A 24830-nucleotide genomic window follows, 5' to 3' on the forward strand; every position below is an offset into this window, starting at 1 on the left:
TTAATTAGAGGTCTAAAGTTCGAGACCTCTTGAGTACGGAGTCATCTTTGACGTTAGAGAGTGATTTTCCCTCCGAATATATTCGGGCCCTATTTGGGAAACAAAAAAATACATGGAAGGGCGGCAAGTTGATCGATATTGCATCATTAATGTGTTTGATGTCACGTGTGAGAACATATATAATCCATATAGGCAAGTTTTCCTAAGTAAGGAATTAATCAGCGGTTAGCTTCGAATTGAATATTATAATACGACGTAGTATAGCCCGAGTGGGCATGCATCTAGAGAATGTTGACATAATGCCGGTAGTCATTGAATTGGGGTAAAGTCACTTTCAGTCTCGCTTGATTCCACTAAATACTACAAATATCATACTACCAAAATTCATGTGCGTGACCACTTCTATTTTACACATGCATGCAGTCATTCTCCGGTAATTGTTTTTCGTCGACTGAACGGGAACACTTGTGGCTGTCAGTATCTTTCACTTAGACACTTTAATTAAATTTTATCTTATTTAGACATTTGGGGTAAAATCCGATTGTATTTTTAGACATTTTTTGCTGACTTGGCAAGTTGCGTGAAATTCACACAAAACAGATGCGTGAAAATGCTAAAAGGATAGATTTTTTATTATTTTTATTTTCTTCTCCGCCTCCTTTTCTTCTTTATTCTTTTTCTCTTTCTTCTCCACTTAAAATTCCACCATTAACAAACCTTCCATCATTACTAAAAAATCTTAGTAGAAGCAGCAGAAAATCACATACCAAAGAACAATTATAAGCACAAAAATGAGCTAAAATATTGGGATGGAGAAAAACATGGAACTCTTGGAAATCATAAAACTTCAACAAAAAGAAACTATCTTTGGCGTGTTTGATGATGGAGGTTGGGTTTCAGTAGTGATTTTCTGTTCTTTACACTTTTTGGGTGTTTTAAAAAACTCACTCACACGCTCATTTATGAAAAGCACAACAAAAAAAACTCAAACTGATCAAATTCAACAGAACCCAGTTACACAAATGAGCTAAGAAATAAATTACAAGCACAAAGACGAACTAAAACATTGGGAATGAGAAAAACATGGAGTTCCTGAAAAATAAAAATCTAAGTGCAAGTTCTATTAGAATAGTAATTGCACATAAAATGACTTTCCAAAATTCTCCCAAGACTATACTCAAACTAACCCACTATAGCTTGATTAGATTTAATTCTTTCAAGATTTAGAACGTAATGATAAATAAATATAATCAATTTCAGCCTAAAAAGAAAATAGATCTTATTTTTTTAAAAAAAGGTCCACCAGAAATTTTTTCCACAAAACCTATTCGGCGAAAAGTATGTAGGGTTTGTTTAGAAGGGGGTGGGTATATGGGGTTGGGTTTTGAAAAATATATATATTTTTTTTCTATTTTTGGTTTTTCAGAAAAATATTTTTTTTCTCATAATTCTTTTTTAGCTATTATTTCGGAACCAAAATGCTACATGTAATCAGTTAATTGACTACTTTGTCATGTCATCGGCGAGTATGTTACACACTCTTTACATATTTGGCTGAGTCAGCGAAAAGTGTCTAAATGACACAGTCGGACCCTACCCCAGATATCTAAATGGAACAAAGTTTAGTTCAGATGTCTAAGTGAAAGATGTTATCAACCATAAGTGTCTCCCGATGAGTTCAGTCTTTTTTGTATAGTCATACTTTAATTATTCTCCATTAATGTTTGTCGTCGTTGCTTATACACATACATACACGTTCAAGCGAACCTTGGGGACGAGAATGATATTGTAACTAGTAAATATGCACACGTTTTGCGTAGTCATGAATAACTTTATTGAACTTGTGAAAAATCCTTTTCCAATAATTGAATATTAAAAATAACAACGGAATATTGTTGTAAAATTAGAAATGTTTAGAATACTTCAACTTAAAGTTAATACTTTAAAGTGACAAAAGGCAAATTCTCGTAAAATTATAAATTTTGAGGATATTTCAATTTAAATTGAAAGATAATGAATGATATAAAAATATTACTCTTTAATCTTTTTTTTTAATCTTCTATATATTCTCTGATTGTAGAATTTGTCCTAGATATATATTTATATTTATATACATAAAAAGAATGAATTCTTCAACTTTGCAGAGTGCTATAAAACTTCATCAAATTTATGAAATGATCTTTTGTAAATTTAGTAGAAACATAAGAGATTAAATTATCATAAATATCAAAAAAACATAACAAAAAATAAAAATATATAAGTAAGTATAAAAAAATTTAAAATAAATTATAAGGAAAAAATGATTAAGATAGAAAACCAAATATGGTTTAAGCCATTAAGGCATTACTTTTGTAGTTACTCAATGATGGCATTCTTGAGAGTGAATATGTAATGGTCATTTTACCTATTAATCCTAATTAAATTAAAATTATTATAAATATCAATCAATATCACTAGTATTATGCACAACAAACTTCTTAAGGCCATTAAGAAGATAGCTTCAAGTCTTCTTTTCAGAATTTCTGTCAATGTTACACACATATCTTGAATTTTCTTCTAGCTCTGGTACCCTTGTGTCTTCATAAACACATTGAAAAATATATTTTCAATTAATAGACCTTGTACAGGTACATGTGAAAACGTAAGTGCATTTCTTCAAATGTTTATTAAAGTATCAATAAAAAAATAAATATCCCCCTATTCAGCATGCCTTTTTCTCTTTATCAAAAATTTAACTTTAAAAACAAATAAAAAATCTCTCCGCTTTATCTTACTCTCCTCTCCACACCAATCAATTTTTCAATTTTCCTTCTTAATTTCTTTTGCGAAATTCTCATGCTTCTGCAAATTCAAAAAATACAAAATATTTTTTTTCCTTCATTAGTTCCTCTTATCATTCCTATAAATAATAAAATAAAATGAAGAGAAAAAGAAAATATTGGAGCGACACTATACATGTCCACCAGAGGAAATTTTTTCCTTAAAAAAAACATAATTATACCAGAAAATGAAAGAGTTAAAAATCGAAACATAAGAATACATATACCAAAAAAAAAATGTGAACAATAGTGTCAATGATCGCAAAGGAGAGCATTAAACTACGAATGTAATTCATCAACTTTGTTACCTTTATTATTAGAAATTCTAAGCACGTTCAAAAACCTACTGCTTCTCCAAAAGAATGTCTAAAAAAACAACATAGTGAAAAAAGCAGAATCATACCAAAAAATGAAAGCATTAAAAATCGAAACATAAGAATACATGTACGGAAAAAAAATTATGTAAACAATAGTGTTAATGACCGCAAAGGAGAGAATTAAACTACGAATGTAATTCATTAACTTTGTTACCTTTATTATTGAAATTTTAAGCACGTTAAAAAACCTACTGCTTCTCCAAAAGCATGTCTGAAACAACAACATAGTGATACCAATTGAAATTAAAAGTACCATTAAAAATCAAAAACATAATTAATAATTTGGATAAATAAAGAGCAAGAAATTCTACATTGATTCTCAATAAATGACAAAGGAAATAACAGCGTATAGGCAAAAGAACTCTACAATATTAGGAGTAATCGGCATTAGAAATGGATGAATATGAATATAAATATAAATTAATAATTAGATTAAATAAAAAGCAAAAAATTCTATATTGATTCTCAGTAAACAACAACGGAAATGGCAGCGTATAAGCAAAGAAATTCCACAATAATAGAACTAATCGGTATTTAAAATGGATTGATATGAAAGTTAAAAAGAAATGGGATTGAATGGAGGAAAGGGACGTGGAAATGTGGTGTAGGAATAGATGGAGATTAATTCACTAATAAATATAAGGAGAGAGAAAAGGAAGTTTTTGGGAGACGACGTTTACAAATTGGACAGAACTATTTGAAAAAAAAATGGCGATTAATTATTTTTCTTACTTAATTAATTAATACAATGAAGACAAAAATTGAGAATAAAGATAAATGTAAAATGCTGAATTTTTAGGCTGTCATGTCAACGGGCCTATGTCCTGCAATTATATACATATAGATATAGATTATTATTCTAAATAACACCATGCATAAATCAAAATCTCAATAGTGTAAAACATTACTCCCTCTAGATCAAAACAGTGTTCACTTAACCATTTACACGCCCCTTAAGAAAATACTACCCCTTGTGAAAATACTAACTCCTAAATAGGTAATTTGACTAAACTGTCCCTAATTAAATAGGTATTGAAATTTGACCATATAACACTTAATAGGGGCAAATATGAAAAGATAAGGTTCATTTTTTCTTAATTTGATAAGTGGACACTATTTTTGACAAAAAAAAAAGGCTAAGTGGACACTCTTTTTAATCTGTAGAGAGTATTACATTAATTATCAACAAAATTTAAATGGTAATATCATGTTACTAATTACTATTACTTTATTTTACACAAATTCGATATAAATGATTGCGTATTATTTAGAGCTAAAAGTTACACTAGAAACAAGCAAAATGAGGTGGCTCTGCTTCGTAATCAAGGGTAATTTCATATATTTGATTTCATTCTTGCAAACAGGTTTAATAGTGTAAGAATTTTCACGCTTTTGAGTGCACAGTGTTGCAGCAGGTTAAAATAAGCGTGGGGCTGTGTGAGTACATGGTACAATGACGGGCAAAATCTCAAAATCATAATCTGTTTGTCTCGTGACATTAGAGAGGGAAGATCAAACTAGCTAGTGGGGTGGTGAAAATAAGGTAAGGGGTAGGTAGATGGTAAACTCAAAAGAAAATATAACAGCCTTTTTATGGGCGTCAAAACTGATCCCACCTTGGGATTGAAGCCCACATTTGCACCCCACGTCAGGGGTCAAACAACATCTCTTTTCCCTTTACTTTTTTCTATACAACACCTTACATGCACCTGTCTCACTCAAATATCCAATATACATTATAATATGATTTTAAATTTTATGTGTTAATAATAATAATAATAATAACTATCTCTCAGTCTCAAACAAATTAAGATTGACTATATGAATTCCACTTCTTTCAGTTAAAACTTATTGTCAACTAGAAGATATCATCTATGTGGATTTTTCTCTTCCATTGCATCCTATTTTAGCGCTAAATAAGCAGCGCTTGATTTTTCTCTTCCATTGCATCCTATTTTAGCGCTAAATAAGCAGCGCTAAATAAGCATTGGTACTGAGAATTTGTAGGAGAGTTTGTAGGTCTTCCAAAACATCCGGAATAACTTTCTTCCATGTGATATTAGGTCTATCGGCTCCGTTCCTTATTGACACTTTCACTTACCATAGTTTTATACCTACAGACTTGTGCATCTATAGGGCGACGCAAAGCATGTCCAAACCATCTTCATCTCAATGCATGCTATTTGCACTTTCGAGCTAAGGTGGTCATTTCTTAAACAATTAATGTGGTCACTTAAAAAATATTTATACAATTAAATTACTGATGAGATAATTACAGGTATATATGTACATTAATTAATTGATGGTAACATAATAAAATTAGTGATTAATTTTCTCTAATTAGTTGGTTTCACTACGCTGATTTCGTAAATAAAATCTCTATAATATCAACATATAATATGCATATCCTTACCGATCGACAAACCACATGCCCAAACATTCACCTTACTCAAATGCCAATTATTCCCATCAATGAATCCAATGCTAATTTTTATTTGGTACCACCAACCGTACAACTACAGGCGAATATAATTTACTATGCAAAGACAAAATTTCATGCTAGTAAACATAAGGTCCTTTAAATGGTAAAAGAGGGTCAATTTGGATTGAAAATAGGGATATCCATGTGTCATAAAGAATTCTTTGTGCTGGTCGTTTACATGTGCCTCACCAACTAGACAACAAGTATAATTGAAAATTTTGTCCTTATATTATAATTGAAAATTTTGTCCTTATATTACATGCTTATGCAGAACCCACTTCCAACATATAAAATTATATGCTATAGTAGTATAATATCAGTCACGTCATCTAATTTAATATCTAACAATTTACTACCAGTATACATTAACAACTAAACCGGCCGGCCGGTCATCACTCCTTACTCATCATATAAAATGATTATATATCTTTTGGACTTGCAATAAAAGCTACTATTAATTGCTTCTTAAAATTATAAAGAACATGAGTTCGTTATCAAACTGAATTTGAATTTAATTTGAATGTCACTATCCAAAAGAGTTGATACAAACATACTTTCACAGCATACCATTTAAGATCGATCATGAACAAAATCAATATAGGAAAGAGTGCAGAAACGTGGTCCAAAACTAAACACAACAACACTACACATTTATAGATTATGAACTATCACATACATAATAAATTCTACTATAAATGTAAGTGCAAAAATCCTTCTAACATGAATTTAATTTTACTCCTCCGAGTGCTTCAGAATGCACTATTTTTGTATAAAGATGTCACTGTCCATAACAGCTAAGTAACAACAAAAGAGACTATCTAGGCTAGGGTTTTCTCAATTCCCAGTTCTAGCTATCTCTTTATTCTGAGCAAAAAAAGCATACACAAAAAATAAAATAAAATATAGTTCTAACAAGTACAGCCATTAACGACCAGAAAGTGGGGAAGAAAGAACCTGCATTATGCGGTATTATGCTTAAAACTAACTTTGCCATGTTTTGTGATTTTGGGATTGATTTTCGTTGGAAGTATTAACTAGACCAGCAATGTTGAAAATGTCGGTATGAGAAAGAGGTCTTAAACCCAAAAAATCCTTAGTCATATCATCGTTACCGCCAATGCTGCCAAAAGGATCATCAAAATTCGATCCTTCGAATCCAGTAGGATTAGTTGAAGAGAAGGAATTCATCATATCCTGAAGAGACGAAGGAGCAGGAGCAGGAGCAGGAGCAGGAGCAGTAGCATTAGCAACAGCTTTATTCCCATATGAAGCCAAGCTATTGACAAAACGTTCACGTGATGACAAATTAAGTCCAAAATCAGTTGCGCTAATAGACTCAGCATTAGCATTAGCATTAGCAACAGACACGTGAACTTGGTGGGGTCCAACAGAAACAGTAGTCGTTTTGTTACTCATGCTTGCACCCATCTGAGCTGCCTTCTGCAACAACGCGGTTGCAGAAATATGTGGAGAGGCAGCCATTGGTCCGGATAGACTAGGGTTAGGGTTGAACTCTTGGCTCGGCGTGTAGTCCTGATCACCAAACCTAGAGGACTGGAAGATCGATGAGGTTAGGTCAATAGGTTGCACCGGTGCAGGACCACCACCGCCACCAACCAATAGCCATGGTGGAATCTCGGGCCTCAAATTGAAACCGGTTTGCTGCTCTTTCTTCATAGAAAATGTAACTGGAATTTCATGGCTAGTTGTAAATGGTTGAAACTGAAAATTCATGTTAGATGTGGAAGAACCAGCTTGAGATGGTAGAATTGGATTTCCAGTTATTGCTCTTGCACTCTCTTCTGCTAAAGCATCGCAAAATGCTCTGTGAGTTATGAAACTATCCCTTCTGAAACAAGCAAAACATATATTCTGTGAAATATTGACATAGACAAAGCAAAAGATTACAACTAAAGAGCACCTAAATGTCAAATCCACCTTCTAAGAAGGGTATATGACTAAGTAGGCCTCCAACAAACCAGAAAACTAATTGCATTTTAATTTTGACATAAATTAAAGAGAATGAAGAGGAGAGAGAGGAATAAAGACAAAATCTCCATTGTAAAGCTATGTGAACACTAGTATCTGACTAGACTCTAGATTGTTTTCTTTTTGATAAGACTAGTTTTTTCTTATGTGCTTTTAAAAAAAATAATGTATGATACATTTTTCATTGTTAGTTACCTTGAAAAAAGAGTTCCACAGTCACATCTATACTCTTTGGTACCACAAGTTTTTGAATGAGCTTTCCAGTCTGATTGAACTGCATAACGCTTTGAACATTTTTCACATTTCCACTTTTTCTCACCATGTTTTCTGCAAAAATGCTTCTTAATTCCAGTAAGATCACCAAGAGCTCTTGCTGGATCATGATGAATACAACTAGGTTCTGGACAAACATAAACTTTTTTTCTTATTTCTTTGCTTGTTCTCTGCTTTAGCTTCCATGGCAAGTTATGTCCTCTTCTGTGAAGCTGCAAATTCTGATCTCTTTGAAATCCTTTCTGGCAGATTTCACAAACAAATCTATTGGTTGCCATTAGTGTCTTTGGTGACAAAGCTATCACTTCAGCATCAGGATCTGTTACCAAAAAAGGAAAAAATGTTGAAGGGATTTTATAAGTAAAGAACTGTTTTTACTCGAGCCGAGGGTCTATGTACACTCTATCCTCTTCAGAGCCCACCCACTTTGTGGAATTACACAGCGGGTATGTTGTTGTTGGAGTTTGTAAGCAAATAAAATAAAATAAAAAGATGAGCACATATAAGAAAAGTTCAAACATATTGAATCTAGACCTGGATTGCCTGGTTGATTTCTCTTCTTCTTGATTTGTTGTTGAGGCTGAGCTTGTTGAGTTGGAGGAGCAAAGTTATACTGAGGAGGATAATTATCATTTCTGTTTGAAGAAGAAACACTTGCTTCACCAGATGCAGAAGTTAAATTGGACATGTTTTCCTCCACAACAACAGGTACTTGAGTTTGTTGATTCATTAAACTTTTCATCATCTTATTCTTGCTCTTCTTCTTCAAGCTAATCTAGCAAGCTGATTTTGAGATTTTTAATTTCATAAGTACTGAAGACTTTTCAAACACACACTCATATACTAAAACCAGTAAGAGAAAGATATAAATATGTTTGAGATCTAAAGACAAAAACAAACCTAGAAAAAGCTAACGTAGGTGATGTAAATGTACAAAATTTATAGAGAAAGAACACAAAATTGGTTACTTTGAGTTGTTTGAACCTGAGAAAAAAAATAAAAAAACCTTCAACTACCTTTAGTCTTTGTGGTTTCTTCTTCCTTTGGCATCAACCCAACAAACAAATCTTGTTTTTTCCAAACCCCAAACAAAGAAAAAGGAAACAAAGAGAAAGAAGTAAGCAAGGACTTAGTTATAGAGAAAGAGAGAGAGAGAGAACACTATTTCTCATTCAATAAGCTTGCTAAAATCAAGAAAATCCAAATAATAACCATGCATATAAGAACAAATGAAACTGGACCAAATTTCTTACAACTGTGAAGAAAGAGAAAGATAGAGAGAGAGAGATGTGGATGAGAAGAGATAATCCTCTCCACAAGAAAGAAAAAAAGAGAGAAAGGAGACCACCTTACGGCTAACTCTGACGTGCACTTTCTGTCTTTTCTTTTGTTCTCTTCTCAATATCATCTTTCTTTATTGTATTACTAATAATTCTGCCTTTTAACGAAGTCTCAAAAGAAAAAAAAATCATTTTCTGTTAAAAAAACACTTTCCCTCCTCTCATAAAGTTAACTTGAAAAAAAAGGCATGTAAAAAGATTGGAGATTTGAAATAAGAGAGAAAGTGAAGGAACATAGAAATTGAAATGTTGATTTTAACATCATTGGTACACACGAGTAGACCCCTTTCAATACAACTTTCTAAGTGTTATTTACAGTGATATGATTGAGTCACTGATTAACTCTTAATTTTACTAATACAGACACCATGTTGCCTAAAAGTTTACTAGTTTTTCTTTCTTCACTTCTTTATAAGTAGGCTGCCCTTTCTCTACCTTTCATTTCATTAATCATTCAACCTTAATTTTGTTTTTGGAAGACAAGCTTTGCAGAAATTTCTGACATCCTGCAGGCCATTCTAATTTTTTATAAAAAAATAAGAGTGGAAACAGTGAGCCGTGCCTAACTTTATCCTCCTTACTCTTCCTCTTCCCTCAACTTATTTATTCCTAAAAATCCATAAGGTGAGCTATGAGATTGAGTAGGCCTTCGATGACCGAACAACATTCAATCTTTCTTCATAATTTGTGTGCTTAGGAGTGGTTTGGTTCAAGGTATTAGGTAGGCAGGTTATTCGGACATAAATTTTAGAATTGAATTTATGCTGTGTTTGATGTGAGATATTAGCTAATATTGCTATTATTTTATACCAAAAATCTTGAAATAACTTATCCCGTTTAGAAGGTATGATAAGTTACTCAAGTCTTAGTCTTGATTATAATCTTAGAAGGGAAAAGGAGCAAATATACCCCTCAACTTTGCGATTTAGAGCAAATATACCCCGTTTAAAAAAGTGGTGTATATATACCATTGCTGTTACAAAATGGTGCAAATATACTCCTACCTTACACAAATAGTGCAAATATATCCTTTTCGCTAACAGATTTTTTTAAAAAAAAAAAATCATTTAGCTTATTGCTTAATTAAAAAAGAAAAGTCATGTGGCTTTAAAAAAAAGTCTACTCATTTTTTTGTGAGTAGACATATTTTTCTAACGCCACATGGTAAAAAAAATTCTGGTGGGTCGGGTCTGGTTGGTTTAAAAAAATATTTCTGTGGCTTTAAAAAAATAAGTCTATCCATTGTTTTTAAACGAACTAGACCCAACCCACCAAAAAAAAATGTCATGTGGCTTTAGAAAAATATGTCTACTAAAAAAAATAGGTAGACTTTTTTTTAAAGCCAACTGGTATTTCTTTTTAATTAAAAAAATAAACTAAATGATTTTAAGAGAAAATTCCGTCAGCAAAAAGGGTATATTTAGACCACTTTTATAACGGAAAAATATTTGCTCTAAATCACAAAGTTAAGAGGCATATTTGCACCCTGTCCCCTCTTAGAATTATAATCTTTAGACATCCCAATTTTGAACCAAGCGACTCCTTAAAAGTATCCTCTACAGTAAGGACGAGTTAGAGATTATATATAAAGTAAAGAATTATAATCTGTAAATGTTAAAATTGCTTGACTTCTTTGTCCTTTTATTTTCTTATATTTTAAAAATTATTTAGTAAAAATTCTAGCTTCGAAGTATACAAAGCCAAAGGCCCTTTTACCAAACGACCCCTAAGGGATGAGAAAAGCAAACTAAAGCGACGACTGGTGTAATTACTAGGGTAGTAATTACACAGCCTAGTAATTACACAGTAGTATAATTACAACGACCTGTTTGTTTGTCATAACGTAATTACAGTGTAATTACAAGCGTGCTGTTTAGTTGCACAAGTGTAATTACACAGTCAGTTTAATTTAAAAATAAAATTTAATTATAAAAAATTTAAAATTAATATTTAAAATATATTGCCTTTATAAATGATATTAAATTAGTTATTTAATAACACATTGTTTCTTGAAAATATATTAATTAATAATCATATATTTGTAACTAATATTGTAACAAAAATAATTGATATATATTTTTCAAATTAATATTTAATTTTAATTAATTATAAAACTTAAAAGAAGACTTTTTTTGTGAGAACGTCATGGATTGGATGTTTGACAAAAAAATAATATTAATAAATATAATGCCATAACATTATTCAGATGTTTGACACAAAAAATCCATCAAATGTAAGTGAAAAATAAACAACATGCAATGTGAAAGCAAATAACTTAAAATTGAAAATATAACCTAAATTCAAAATCCAAAAGAAAAAGTTCAACATAATACTCTTATGTCAAATTCCAACATTACATAAGTAAGTTCCAACGTAACTTAAGTAAATAATTCAAAAGAAAGGAAAAATATAAGTCTATAACCCCATTCACAATGAAATTATACTTTAATAACGTCACATGTTATATGTCAAGTTTGTTAATAACTCATTCTTTCCAATATTAAGAGGTGTAGTTTCAAATATTAGAATAATAACACGGTTATGCTAAATGAATAAAATAAAAAAAAATACGAGCAATTACATGGAATCACAAGAAGTAAAGGTTAGGAATGAAAAGAAAGAAAATGAAAAATAAATAATATAAAAAGAAAAATACATTTTAAAAAATAAAAATAAAAAAAAAGTAAAAATAAAAAAGAAATTAAAATAATAGAAATAAAAAAATATTTAAAATCAAAAAAATTAAAATAATAGAAATAAAATAAATTAAAAATAAACAGACTAAAAAGTAACCCTGTAATTACAGGGTGTAATTACACCCAATTCTCAGCCTCCCCTTGAGAATTGGATAGTGTAATTACACCCAATTCCCACCTAACTGTGTAATTACCTGGTCAAACAAACAGGCCAAACTGTGTAATTACACCCAATTACACTCAATTTCAATTACCTGGGTGACTTTTCAAACCGGCCCTAATTAAATGCGTGTGAAATTGACCATATTTTAAAACTAAATAAATAAATAATAAAGCAAGCAAAAGACATAAACTAAGAACATTTTTGAAACCAGTGCGTCTTCACGGATCCCCATTACAGGAGAAAGTAATACAGCTATCAACCTGAAAAACTGGGTAACTTTCTGGGGGTAAAAAGACTTTACACTGAAAAATATTGTGCTTACACGGACTAACAATGTTTGTATATTCACCTTAATTAACCTGCACTAACCAGTGTTTATAGTCGGTTGATATTGTGGTGAAGTTAAAAATTTCGTTAAAGGTTGTCAAAACTATATATATGTGTTTATGAAAAATAAATTTTAATTTATATACTCAAGATAATTTTTTGTTGAAAGGTATTCAACTGACCACCCTTTATATGACTATGTTGCTAATATAATAAGATAAAATCTGTTATAACAAATTAGATTACAATATGAAAAGATATTCCTCATTAATCTCAACAAATAGCGATAGGTTATATGAATATTCATGATCATCTCAGACAAATATGATACATAAATATAATTAAAAGCATTAGAAATTTTATATAAACTTCTATGAAGAATACTCCTAGAAACATAAGATTTAAAGTAAACGTATTTAACATGACTCGCAGTTATAGTAAACCTCAATACGGTAAATTCAGTGTCTCAAAAAATAAAATTGAGATTTTTTCTTTCTCGCAGTAATTGATTACTACTATACTATAATTGTAATGATATCATTTTCGAGTTTTTCAGGATTTACGCTTTATAAAGCAAAGTAATAAAACCATTCAATTTTTATTAAAAATGAAAGCCAAGATTGTCTCATTAGGTAGTGTTCAGATTAAAAATATGCATCCACAGTTTACGAGGAAAAAAAGTATGGTAAAGTGAAATAAAATAATGGTATTGGTTTTGTCATTATCTTGTTTATTCCTCAATGATTTAGTTTGGAAATGGGATCTTGCTCTACCCAAAGTCTCAAGACATGCTCTCCCAGCTCATCTCTCACTTTTTTATAATAATATTCTGTATCTGCTTTATTTTATAAAAATTAAAAAGGTGATCAGAAAATATACACTAATTGAAAAAGCTCTACTGTGAGCTCCTAGAGTGCTACTCAGTGTTGTTCTCCACAAGTTTTATTAGATTCCATTATTAATTTACTACTATCAGATTAGAGATCTCTTAGCAATATTCATGCATCTAATTTGTAGATAGGAAAATGGAAATAGAAAAAATTACGGGTTCGATGTAATTTTTGGAGAGGAATTTTATGCTCTATATACTAACAACATAAATAAGTTTTACTACGCTTGTATAGTATAACAAGTTGTTGAAGTTACATTATTTTTTAGGATAATAATCCACATTTAGTACGCAATTAGTTTTTATGTAACATGTACAACAATGTATCACTGCATAAAATAATAAGACTTTTTATATACACGGTTCGCGTAAAGAATTATTTACACTATTTTGTTACTCTTAGCATGTGAGATTTGTAACCTTAAAAGTAAGATTAAATTACATGCGTAAAATTGACTTGACAGTGTAAAATTCTTGCATTAACTGTGTATAAAATGTAAATTCAAGTATTAATTCAAATTAGTAAGTAGAGAAGTATGGAATTTCAGAAAGAAACCATCAAGGGATATTGTGATGGCGATGGTTGAGATTCTTCCACCCTTGATCAGAAATTTTGAATATGAGCTCTAAGTATTGAGATTTCTGGTTGAGAAACAGGGCAGATACAACCTATGACACGTGGGTTCACGAGAATTCAGTAGCTTTTGTCTAAACTTTGTATATGTATTAAGAAATCTACGAAATATATATAAATATTTAACCGTGAAACAGTTATACTCGAGATTATTGGAAGAACTCATAAACTCTAAATCTTTAATCCGATTTTATTCAGAATTGTTTTTATCTCTTCGTAAGTTTATATAGCATGAATTTAAATTAGCTGAACCGGTATAAGTGGAATACCACATGATTAAACAAAAAACTATTCACAAATGAAGGAGATCACGAGAAGGCATAGGAAACAAGAGGGGTCCATAGCTAAATGATTGAGCAAATAGAGGGCCTACCAAAAGCAAGAGCTGTATATAGTCATATTATGCATGACAGCAAGCAGATGATAGAAGAGAAAGAGAGTGGTAGTATTGTCTATTCGAAAAGAAATTGGTATTGAGAGACAATTCGAGTTTCGCACAATGAGGTTAGGAAACAACTGCATACAGACAATTCAAGAACCTCCGATAACGATGTGCACATGATCCTTCAATTTCCATTCTAACTGCGCTCCACATTTTTGGGGAATACCATAATTTCAATTTGCAATTTAGGGGGTTAAAATTAATCACTATTTTTCACCCCTAAATAATACTCCTTCCATCTCATTTTAACTGTTTTTTAGTCTTTTCACGCTCGTTAAGAAAAACAATAAATACAAGGTGTAGTTTACTAAGTTATCGTACTTATTTGATGTCTTTTGAGAATTGTACAACATTAAGAAGAACTATTAAAGATCTAGTTGGAAATAATTGCCAACTTTAGTCTTGAATTCTCAAAATGATAGTTATTTTGAGACAATTCTTTTAAGTTAAAGCGACAGTTAAAATGGGACAAAGGAAATCTATACACACACTCCCTCCTTTCATTTTATGTGATGATATGTGATTTGATGCAAAGTTTAAAAAGAAAGACACAGACTATGATCTAAAATATTCCATCGATTCTTGCGTCGCTATAGATCGGAGTAAAATAAATAAATTAAAATTAAATTATTTCTAAATATAGAAATTAAAGATATCATTCTTTTTTGAAAGACGCACTAAAAAGAAAATAGTATCACATGACTTGAGACGGAAAGAGTGTATATATAAGAGTATTTTACTACATAAGATATATCTTAAACTTATTTATGTACAAGTTGTGCACGCGCTTCATGTTTTATATAGGTGGTGGTGATACAAAAGGAAATAAAATTCAAAGCGTGTGGGCAATGACACAAGGAAATTGCAGAAATGAAAGTGTTAGACGACTTTCATCACAAAAATTAGGGTAAGTCTAAAGAGGAAACTGAGAGTGCTGTGGTGATGGGCCCATTTTGGGGGGACCAATAAGAGGACTCCACAGTACACGTAGCCCATGCCGTATTCCACATTTCAAACCCCATGCAAATTGCGTCCGTATACTTGTCCTTGTCACGGACTCACCTCTCTTCCTTTTTTTTCTTTTTTAAGCTAAAATAGAATTTGATTTGTATTCAAATAAGTTCAACAGAAAAGTTCTGTGTTTGGGAAAAGTTGGGACTAGTTGGAATTAGAATAAATAATGAATTTTCACTATTCATGTTATTTCGTTTAAGCTCATCACGTTCCAACATTATAGAACAAAAATTAACTTTTTAACTTCTATTTTTTTTATCAACCTCGTGAGCCGAAGGACTATAGGAAACAACTTCTCTACCCGCAAAGATAGGGTTAGGTGTGGATACACCACACCCTCCATAGACCACACTTATGAGATTATATTGAGGAGTATGTTGTTGTCATTTTACCAACCTATAATTTTTTGTGAAACTAAAACACTCCTTGCTCCAGAGGAGATTGTTATTGGTAGAGACGTATTCAATCTTGTCTTTTTGCCCACACATGCAAGTTTCCCTAAATGTGACTCGTTCATGCTTTTTGAGGCGTTACCTACGACTCCCAGATAGTAGCTCCTGATAACTGCCCAGCTAGGCACGATCGCACACATACACAAATGGGGGATAAAGTTGAGCCAAAAGATCTCGATGTAATAGAAATTCATGAGGAAGTGACAACTCTTTTGCGGAGTTAGAAGCTACTATATATAGATAGTGCCTGATTTCTTTTCAAGAGACTATAATTCGTTTAAGACAGTTTCCTAGATGTAATTTTAAGTCTATCTTGTCCCCATTTAGCACATTCATTCACCATGGTCTTACACCTAGAAGCCGAGGTCTCCAGACCATGGACATAACCTATCAGGGCAATCTTAATTCATTTTAATATTTATTGGTGCTACTTAATTTACACCGTTTCTCGAATGTAATTATTATAACAGTACAGTAACGAAGATGTCACAAAAAAGGCTTTTAGTTGCTACTGGCCACAATGGAAATGAAGTTAGAGCACTGAGCATATACCCTCAAGTTGACCGCCTTTGCAGTTCATGATTATCAAAAAGAGAAGTATCATACTCAATTATTTCGTATATAAGATGTTGACTCCAACTTGTCGTGTTTATAGAGAAGAAAATTGTCATTTGCCTTGGCTGCTCATTTTGAACTTTTCCACTCCATCCATTTGTTATCATCTTCTTTAATTTGGTCCATTTTTCTTCACACCAAAATTTCTATATATACTCCTCTCTTTTCACTTCTCAATCAGGCATTTTAAACTTGAAAAGACCACGATTTGATTCCAAAATCTACAACTTTACATATGGCACGCTCCTACTAGTCTCCAAATCGCTACTTAAATATAATTTAAGAAGATACAAACATTCGGGAAAGGGAAGATAATTGCATAGGTTTAGCACATCGTGTAAGAACACACCGGACATGAAAGAGCTCAAAATGTATATTCTTGAAATTATATATTCATATTGAGTTTGCAGTCTGCATACACCATCACAAAATAATAATGTTCGTGGATGCAATTGTATTTTGCAACCGCCCACTTAAAATCCTAGATCAGTCTTCCGATTCAAAATAACATCTCCAATTTGTGCTCGTAAATTGTTTTTGGTAAACAAAGTGTAGTTGTTTTCCTCCCATATAACAGAAACTAAAATATGCATATGCAAGAATTAGCGGGGCCTCCACATTGGCCCCAAAGAATTGTGATGCAAAATTCTGAACGATCTTCATTTATTCAGAAAGAATAGCCAGGTTTGTCGAGTCAGACCTGAAAGCCTGCAAGCTCACTGGTACTCGAAGCCCATCATAGCTAAGTTGCACATCGATGCCTTCCGTCTCCTTCAGTTTCAGTAGCCTTTCATTTACTACTTCATGATCCATGAGATGCATCATGCCTTCAAACCACATCAAAATATGAGCTCGTTAGCTATGAAGCAGTTCTTGATGTGCGTCAAATTTCATTTACTATTGATTCATCGGCATTATAACATTAGCAGAATTTACCAAGTAATTCATAGATAATTGCAGTATAAAAATCTTCCTTAAAGACAAATCAAAGCTCTGGTAGTTGAAGATCTACTAAGGTCTAAAAGGCACAAGCCAAAAGAGATACTGAAAGCCTAGCCTATCATATACAGAAGTAAAAGAGAAAAAGAAAGAACCAAGGTAAATAATATAGGAAAAGAACGAACCAACATACCAGTGAAAAGTGTTCTTTTTGGTTTGATTTTCCGCACTTCGTCCAGAGCCTTCAATTGTTTTCATGAATATGTCAATGACAAGAAATGTATAATTATTCAACTGTTAAAAGCTCAAGATACCACTGCCCTCGAGTCAGCCTAAAAGAGAAAAAGGATATAAAAGATTAGAGCTCACCCTTGGAAGGCCAAAATGTGTTGAGGAAGATCTATCTGGCCGCAAAGCATCCTAAAAATGTCAGGAGACATTTATTAGTTGGTTAGCATTTAATATTAACCAATTGCAGGATAAGGAATGCGGAGTTCAAGGAAGAGAGGCAAAGAGAGAGACCAACCATGATAAGGAGTTCACAGTCCTGCAGAAGCGGGTAAGTTTCCTCGGGTATATCACTTACATCGCTATGACAACCAGGTCCCGATAGGTTAGTAGGAAAACATTAGTCGCTCAGGTTGCTGCCTGCTGATGAAACTTCAAAACTAGAGAATAAGGTTTACCTGATATAACAAGTATTCCCAAATCGAAAGCCCAAAGAACGATAACCAGAGCCATGCCACACTGGTAAAGGAATTATCTACTTGGGAACCAATGGAAACCATTAGGCATAATAATAAGCAAAGCCATCTTAACTTAACCATTTAAACTTATAATGCACAGATTTTTTAGTTAGGGATACTATAGTCAGAACCGATGGATCAAATCGTGAGAGAGGCAACAATAAATACAAAAAGGCCAAGTCGAGAGAAGTACATGCACACCTTGTACTACAGACTAGTGTTGTACAATTTCTCTTTCCATATGGTTTTCTTTTTTCTTTTGAAATGGGGTAAGCATGAGATTTCTTAACAACGGGTTACTGCTTTTCATAGGTTTGATGAGTGGCAAAAATTTGCATCTACTGCACCTTACGATGCTATTTCCGATTTCCTGTGAAGACTTTGAGCAATCGGGGATAACTGCATTCAAGTTGCTACCGGAAACTCTGAAAATAGTACAGAAATCCTAATTATTAATTAAGGTCTAAGCTTTGCAAGTCTAAGCTTTACAGGGCCATTGGGATTACCTATACAAATAATAATAACAAGCTAGGATCCCAGCCAAACAATCCGCGAAACATTATGATCTCCAAGAAGACAAGTGTGTTAACGTCACTTACGTTGGGAAACAGTTGATATAGACATAGTAGCACATCCAATAGCAATCAGGTATTTGAAAAAATATTAATGGGGCCAAGGGGTGTCAAAAAAATATGAAAAACCGACCGAACCTAACCATACCGAACCGATTTATAGTGTTTTTTAAATAAAACCGTGGATTTTTATTTAAGCTTATTCAAAAAGACACCTCATATACATAGTCATACGGTCATAGATTTAGATGATTTAAGTAGGCATTTTTGGTAGTAGTTAGGACTAACAGAAGTTAACCTCCATTTTGGTCCCCTCTACCATGTTGCTTGATGTATATGTATCAACTTCAAGCTGTGGTTTCTGTGGCCTATAAGCTAATGTTTGTTTTGGCTCAATTCAACATTGTTGTTTTTGGCAAGTTATTCTTCTCCCTGGTCAATCAATGAGCATTCACGTCGTTGTTGTCTTACTACTTGATATAACACATTTCAATTTAATTACTTTGTGTAGTTTTTTTATTAGCTTTTACATTGAGTATTTCATAAGAAACAAATAGAATTTTTATTTGATGGTGTACTACAAACAGGTTTGTGGAGGTCTGTGTCGTTACATTTTAATGGTGGTGTATTCTTAGGTGACACTTTAAAACTAAAATAACCGAACCATACCGATACTGAAGAAAAACCGAGATGATGGGACGGTCTCGAAAAGTCTAATTTTGGTTATACAAAATAAAGTAACCAAAGAATTGGGATGGTATAATTTTTTTAAAATAACCGACCGAACCGTCCCATTGACACCCCTAGATCATTGGGGCCAACTAAATCAACTAGTAGAGTAAAAGGACTCAACCTCAAGATCATGTACAACGAATGGATCTTCCTTTATGATGTTAAATTGCAACTCTGAGACTGCAGCTCCCGGAATGATACCACTTTTGTCTACCAAATAATAGTGAGTTTTCTTCATCACCTAAAATAAGAGAAAAAAAATGCAAATTCTGAGCTAATAAAAATAACAATTTCCCGAAAGGTAGCGGCTGCGGGTTGCCATGTCATAAAAAAAATAACAATTTCTGGAGCAAGTTATATCAACTCAGGCATATTGCTATCACAGAGTAGCAAGAGAATACTAGTGAACTATAAAACAAATATAGTAACTTTTGAGAAATTCCAGCCAGTAGCTGAAAATAAAAATCCATCCAACAAAAGGATATGGCTCAATATTTAATGTTTGTTGCACAGTCCCTACAAGCTATGTTAGTACTTCAATAACTATGTCTCGTCATGCATTCTTGCAACCAGGATGATATATATATATATAGAATCTGCAAGTCGAATCTGTTCAGCTAGGACAAGTTCTTTGTTTGTTTATGAGTTTCCTTGAACTTGCACTGCTCTAACTTGCTCAGAAATACAAAGTAAACCACACATGATTAAGGTAATATCTATCAAGAAAATGATAAAGGCTGAATGAATTCAATTCCGCAATCTCTCAGCTAACCAAGAGATGCTAACAATGAGATGATGCATTATCATTTAGTTGCATGAATGTTCGTATCTGTAGCTTCATGACGAGCTATCAAGCACTGCATCTTATGAATTTCAGAGGAACTCAGACCTCAAAGTCACGACTGGCCACATAAATAGGAACAGAGGGCTGGACATTGTTAGTCCAATCGCGAAGATCATCCATACCTGCAGGAGTGTGTGCAGTTTGCTTAGATATAGAGAGAAAGGATGACTTTTTTGGGGGGAGGGGGGTGGGCTGCAGCACGAATGGACAGGAAAAGACTTATCCACATTGCACTAAAAATCACGAGTAATTTTATCAGAGACCTCCTATTGCATCAGCATGAGAATGAGTTATAATGACCGCGTCAATTGTTCTTATCCTGACACAGAAAAACTAGACACAAGTAAGGCATACAGATCATAAGCAACAAGTTGTATCCAATTCATGAAAGGGAAAAATAGAAGGAAACAATTAATCCTAGAAGAATAACATTGAAATTCTGTTGTCTCGACCATTTAATTTAGCAAGTTCAAAACCCTCTTCAAACTATATCTCGGAACAAGCTCATAGTGCTGTATCTTATACCACGTTTCCAGCCTCACCTACTGATGCTCTCTTGTACTCTTCACCAGAGGCGAATCCAGGATTTCAGGAGGATGAGTTCACCTTAGAATTTTTTTTTAAAAAAAAAAGGATGCAAAAGTGCATTTAGTAGGGTTCAATCTCACAACCTTAGGGAATTAAACCCATCACTTAACCAGTGCTCCCCTCAATCTAGTTTGACCATGTGTTCTTTCAGCTAATATTAGCTATATTTTAAGAATTATATACATAATATACCGAGTTTAGTCGGGTGACCATGGGTTCACGTGACCCATTTTTCATACATAGATTCGCCCCTGCTCTTCACGCACTCAATAGGTCAAAAGCTTCTGTCAGAAAAGCAAAAATTGGAAAGAAAGATGACATGGGAAGAAGTTCATAGACACTATTGTCAGAACTTTCATCAGCAAATGTGATAAACGAAGTCTTCCTAGCTACAAGTATGTCTCACTCGCATGGTATGGAACAATAAAGCTATTTTGTAATATTTCTTTTTTCCATTTGATAAGCAAAAGAGGAACCAGATATGAAATCTCTAAGAGAGTTATAAACCTTTTAATTGAAACCTAATGGGCCACAGGGCATAACATCCCGTTTCCACATGCTTGAAAAAGCAAACTCTTTCATCGCTCAAAGACATCACACCAGAATCATGACAGATTCAACCAAAGAACCTATGTAACATATGGTAGCTGATCAATTGATGTGGTTACAAAAGAATTCTACTATGCGATGACATTGAGCAGCATCAAAATAATCACAATTACTCATAACATGTGTAGGTTCTAAGGCTGACGCTTCTGATATAAAGACGATAACTATCTACTTCCCTAGCAAGGTCCTCAAGAAAAAATACAGCCAGCAGTAGAATGAGTTGCCCAGGACTAGAATCGAGGAAGTTGAAACATGCAGCCTAAACATTTCTGCGCAAAAATATTCTTTTCTTGCTTCACACTAGTAACACTATTTTATCCACTTAAAACACACAATACCAGATAAATTCAGAATGAAACAAAGTGATTTATGAAGTCAAGTAGAAACGGCTTACCCATAAGCAGGAAACCATCTCAGAGCACTATGGTAGAAGAACCTGGATTGCACAAAGAGAAAGTGCTCTTAGACAATAAGAATTAGAACCTAATGATTTTTGTTTTTCCCACAATTGATCATTTTTTTATGGAAAACTTTAAGTTTTAGCTAAGATGATGCCACATAAGATTACAGTTGAATCAGGATGGACCAACTTGACTGAACAATTCAAAATACTGTCCCCATTCCGAATTAAACAACATCAGTAAAATTATGAGTTATCTCATAATATAGTCTCCGGAAAATTAACTGAAAAACAAAAGCATTCACAAGCAATCATGATCTAAAAGTCTCTAACATACTTGCCGACATCTATAAGAATGTTACAGTTGCCAGAGGGCCTGGTATGGCGAACAAGGATGCCAGTGTTCATTCTCCTATTTCTGTTACCCGGTTCAGTAGCTTTAGTGCACACCTATAACAGGACATTAAAAGAATTCCATATAGTTTAATCAATTATTTTAATCGAAAGTACTCTTAAGAATTAATACAAATAAGGATGTAGCATTTAGGTTTCTCAGGCTTACAGGACAAGTCTTCAAGGGGTTAGTGAGGCAGCTCACTCGTGGAATTCCTTCACTTGTACCGGTTCCGATAAATATTATCTCAGATTGGTTTGCAGATACCTCAGCTCCATTTTGCGAACTTGTAGAACCTGTAATGTGATTAAAATTACCGTACGTGAAGAGGGGTAGCTTGGTAGCTGGTTAGAGTTATGCAGGTATCGTAATACAAGGATTAGTTATGATGGAATCCATGTACTATTATTTAACGTAGGGATTAGTTATGTTGGGTTCAGTTATTCATGTATTAGTTATTCCATCTTCTATCCTGCATAAAATAATACATAGATTCCCTCATAACTTATACATTACTTAGTTATGCGGTTTCTAAATTGCACACCAAACACCCCATTAGGCGTGTTGAATTTCAAACATCGCAAAAGAAAGCCACCAAACATGGTATCACTTATGCAAGATTTAATAAATGAATAATTTAGCTCCTAACCGGCTACCAAACGACCCCTTTATGACTGTAATTCCGTTAGTATGACAACTCAAACAGAGCGAAAATAATTGAAAATTCTAGAAGATACGTACTAGAATGAAGAGAAGCCATAAAAAAGGGAAATTCCAAAAATATACAACCCAACATAAAATATTACGCTACGTTGCCATATTTTCAGTTTATACAATATTATACAACATTATACTGGGAGAAGCATTATAATTTATACATAATGTATCAACCTACATAAAAGTATATAAAAAGGTGTTTATATACAAATATGGGCTAAACTGGATAACACTCAAAATATGGGCTAAAACGTGTCAATATAAGTGTAATTATCCCTGAACTGTCTTACGAGTGTAATTTCATTAGATTAAAAGGGCAGTCCGGTGCATTAAGCTCCCGCTATGCGCGGGGTCCGGGGAAGGGCCGGACCACAAGAGTCTATTGTACGCAGCCTTAACTTGCATTAGATTGACTGAATTAAATATTGAAGATTAGGGAAGATAATTACTGGAATGAAGAAAAGCAGTGAAGACGGATTTGGATTGAGATTTACCTTTTCGTGATATCAAGATTGAATTGTTATTGATGAAAGAAAATTGCAAACATGTACGTATAAGGGAATCTATGTGTATATATTATTTTGTGCGGGATAGAAGATACAGGGTTTTGTTATTCCATGTTCAATCCTCGCTCATAACATCTATTGGTTATGCTAGGGTTTCTAAATTGCAAACATGGAATTAATACATGAATAATGTAGCTTCTAACCAGCTGCCAAACGACCCCTAATGACTGTCATTCCGTTTTAATTATCACTCAAACTGAGAGAAAATTAGGGAAGATACTTACTCGAATGAAGAGAAGCTGTGAATAGGGATTTGAATTGAGATTTCCTTTTTGTTGATATTAAGATTGAATTATTATTGGTGAAAGAAAATTGGCGAGTGGAACGGGTTATAGAGAAAAGTGTATGGCTAGGAGGACGAACTATTCCGAGAAAGGCCGCCATTTGTAATTCCGACGTAACGACGGGAGCTAAACTGGCCGTACCGGTTTGGTTTGGTTTCAACTGTTGGACTTGTATGTAGGAAGTAGGAACAAAAGGCTTCAAAGGAGAATTATGGGCTGGGCTAAGAGTTCGAGTTTCGCTGATATGTTAGCGGGCCGGGCCTAATGTATTAGCACCTCCTTCTGGGCCAGCCATGAGAAGAAAGTCGGAGAAATTAGGGAGAAAGTTACTTTTAGAGCTGCAGTTTAAAAAATGGACAAGTGCAGAGATAGTCAAGTTTAGGATCTCCATTTAAAGCAGATCGGGAGTTTATAAATTTTTACAAGTGTATACGTTTCAAAATTAACTTAATAAACTTCAGAATAAGCGCAAAAAGTTTGGCTTGTCAAAGCTCTTATACGTTGAAGTTGTAAGTTGTCATATATGTCTAAAGTTTGAACAACTAAATTTTTCTTCAAATTCAAATATATGAAGTTTGAACGACTAAGTGTGACTTTAAATCCAAATATCTAAAGTTAGTATAGTGGAGGAATGTTCTTTCAGAAAATTTTAACCGGAATTACATTACATCGAGCACTAATCATTCAACATCAGCTGCGTCAAACTCTTACAAGAAAATAAAGGAGAATTTTTGCAATTTCGTTATCACCTTTAATATTCAAAGTTCCAAACATTATTGATGATCTTTTGCTTATTCATAAATGGAAAAGTAACCTTGAATCTGTTTTAGAGAAACAAAAAAGAAAGAAAATCATGTCTAAAAGTCAAGTGGGATATTTCAAAGGTTAAAAGATTGAAACCAAAATTCATAGTCATCTTCATTCAAA

At 33.1% G+C, this 24830-nt stretch overlaps 2 protein-coding genes across 4 annotated transcripts; both read right to left on the bottom strand.

Annotated features, from left to right (window-relative positions):
* Nucleotides 1-6391: 6391 nt before the first annotated feature.
* On the bottom strand, nt 6392-9305 carry LOC132633475 (protein indeterminate-domain 7-like). Of its 2 annotated transcripts, none has more exons than XM_060349918.1 (4): nt 9289-9305; nt 8475-8723; nt 7863-8259; nt 6392-7527 (listed from the first exon to the last, which is right to left on the bottom strand). In XM_060349918.1, exons 2-4 carry the CDS (start codon nt 8683-8685, stop codon nt 6660-6662), a joined length of 1476 nt encoding a protein of 491 aa, XP_060205901.1. In that variant the 5' UTR covers nt 8686-8723; nt 9289-9305; the 3' UTR covers nt 6392-6659. The 2 variants fall into 2 exon arrangements, with proteins under 2 accessions (XP_060205901.1, XP_060205900.1); XM_060349917.1 differs by lacking the exon at nt 9289-9305 and adding an exon at nt 8957-9239.
* Nucleotides 9306-16867: 7562 nt separating this feature from the next.
* LOC132633476 (putative hydrolase C777.06c) lies at nt 16868-24147 on the bottom strand. 2 transcript variants are annotated; one of them, XM_060349919.1, is made up of 12 exons: nt 23844-24147; nt 22505-22632; nt 22280-22392; nt 21937-21978; nt 20609-20664; nt 20391-20467; nt 19623-19742; nt 18138-18214; nt 17978-18041; nt 17821-17871; nt 17645-17693; nt 16868-17339 (listed from the first exon to the last, which is right to left on the bottom strand). In XM_060349919.1, the coding sequence occupies exons 1-12, from the start codon at nt 24001-24003 to the stop codon at nt 17176-17178; spliced, it is 1101 nt and encodes a 366-aa protein (XP_060205902.1). In that variant the 5' UTR covers nt 24004-24147; the 3' UTR covers nt 16868-17175. The 2 variants fall into 2 exon arrangements, with proteins under 2 accessions (XP_060205902.1, XP_060205903.1); XM_060349920.1 differs by lacking the exon at nt 23844-24147 and adding an exon at nt 23078-23111.
* Nucleotides 24148-24830: the final 683 nt, after the last annotated feature.

The sequence above is a fragment of the Lycium barbarum genome, chromosome 3 (genome assembly GCF_019175385.1).
Source record: "Lycium barbarum isolate Lr01 chromosome 3, ASM1917538v2, whole genome shotgun sequence".
NCBI classification, from domain to species: Eukaryota; Viridiplantae; Streptophyta; class Magnoliopsida; order Solanales; family Solanaceae; genus Lycium; species Lycium barbarum.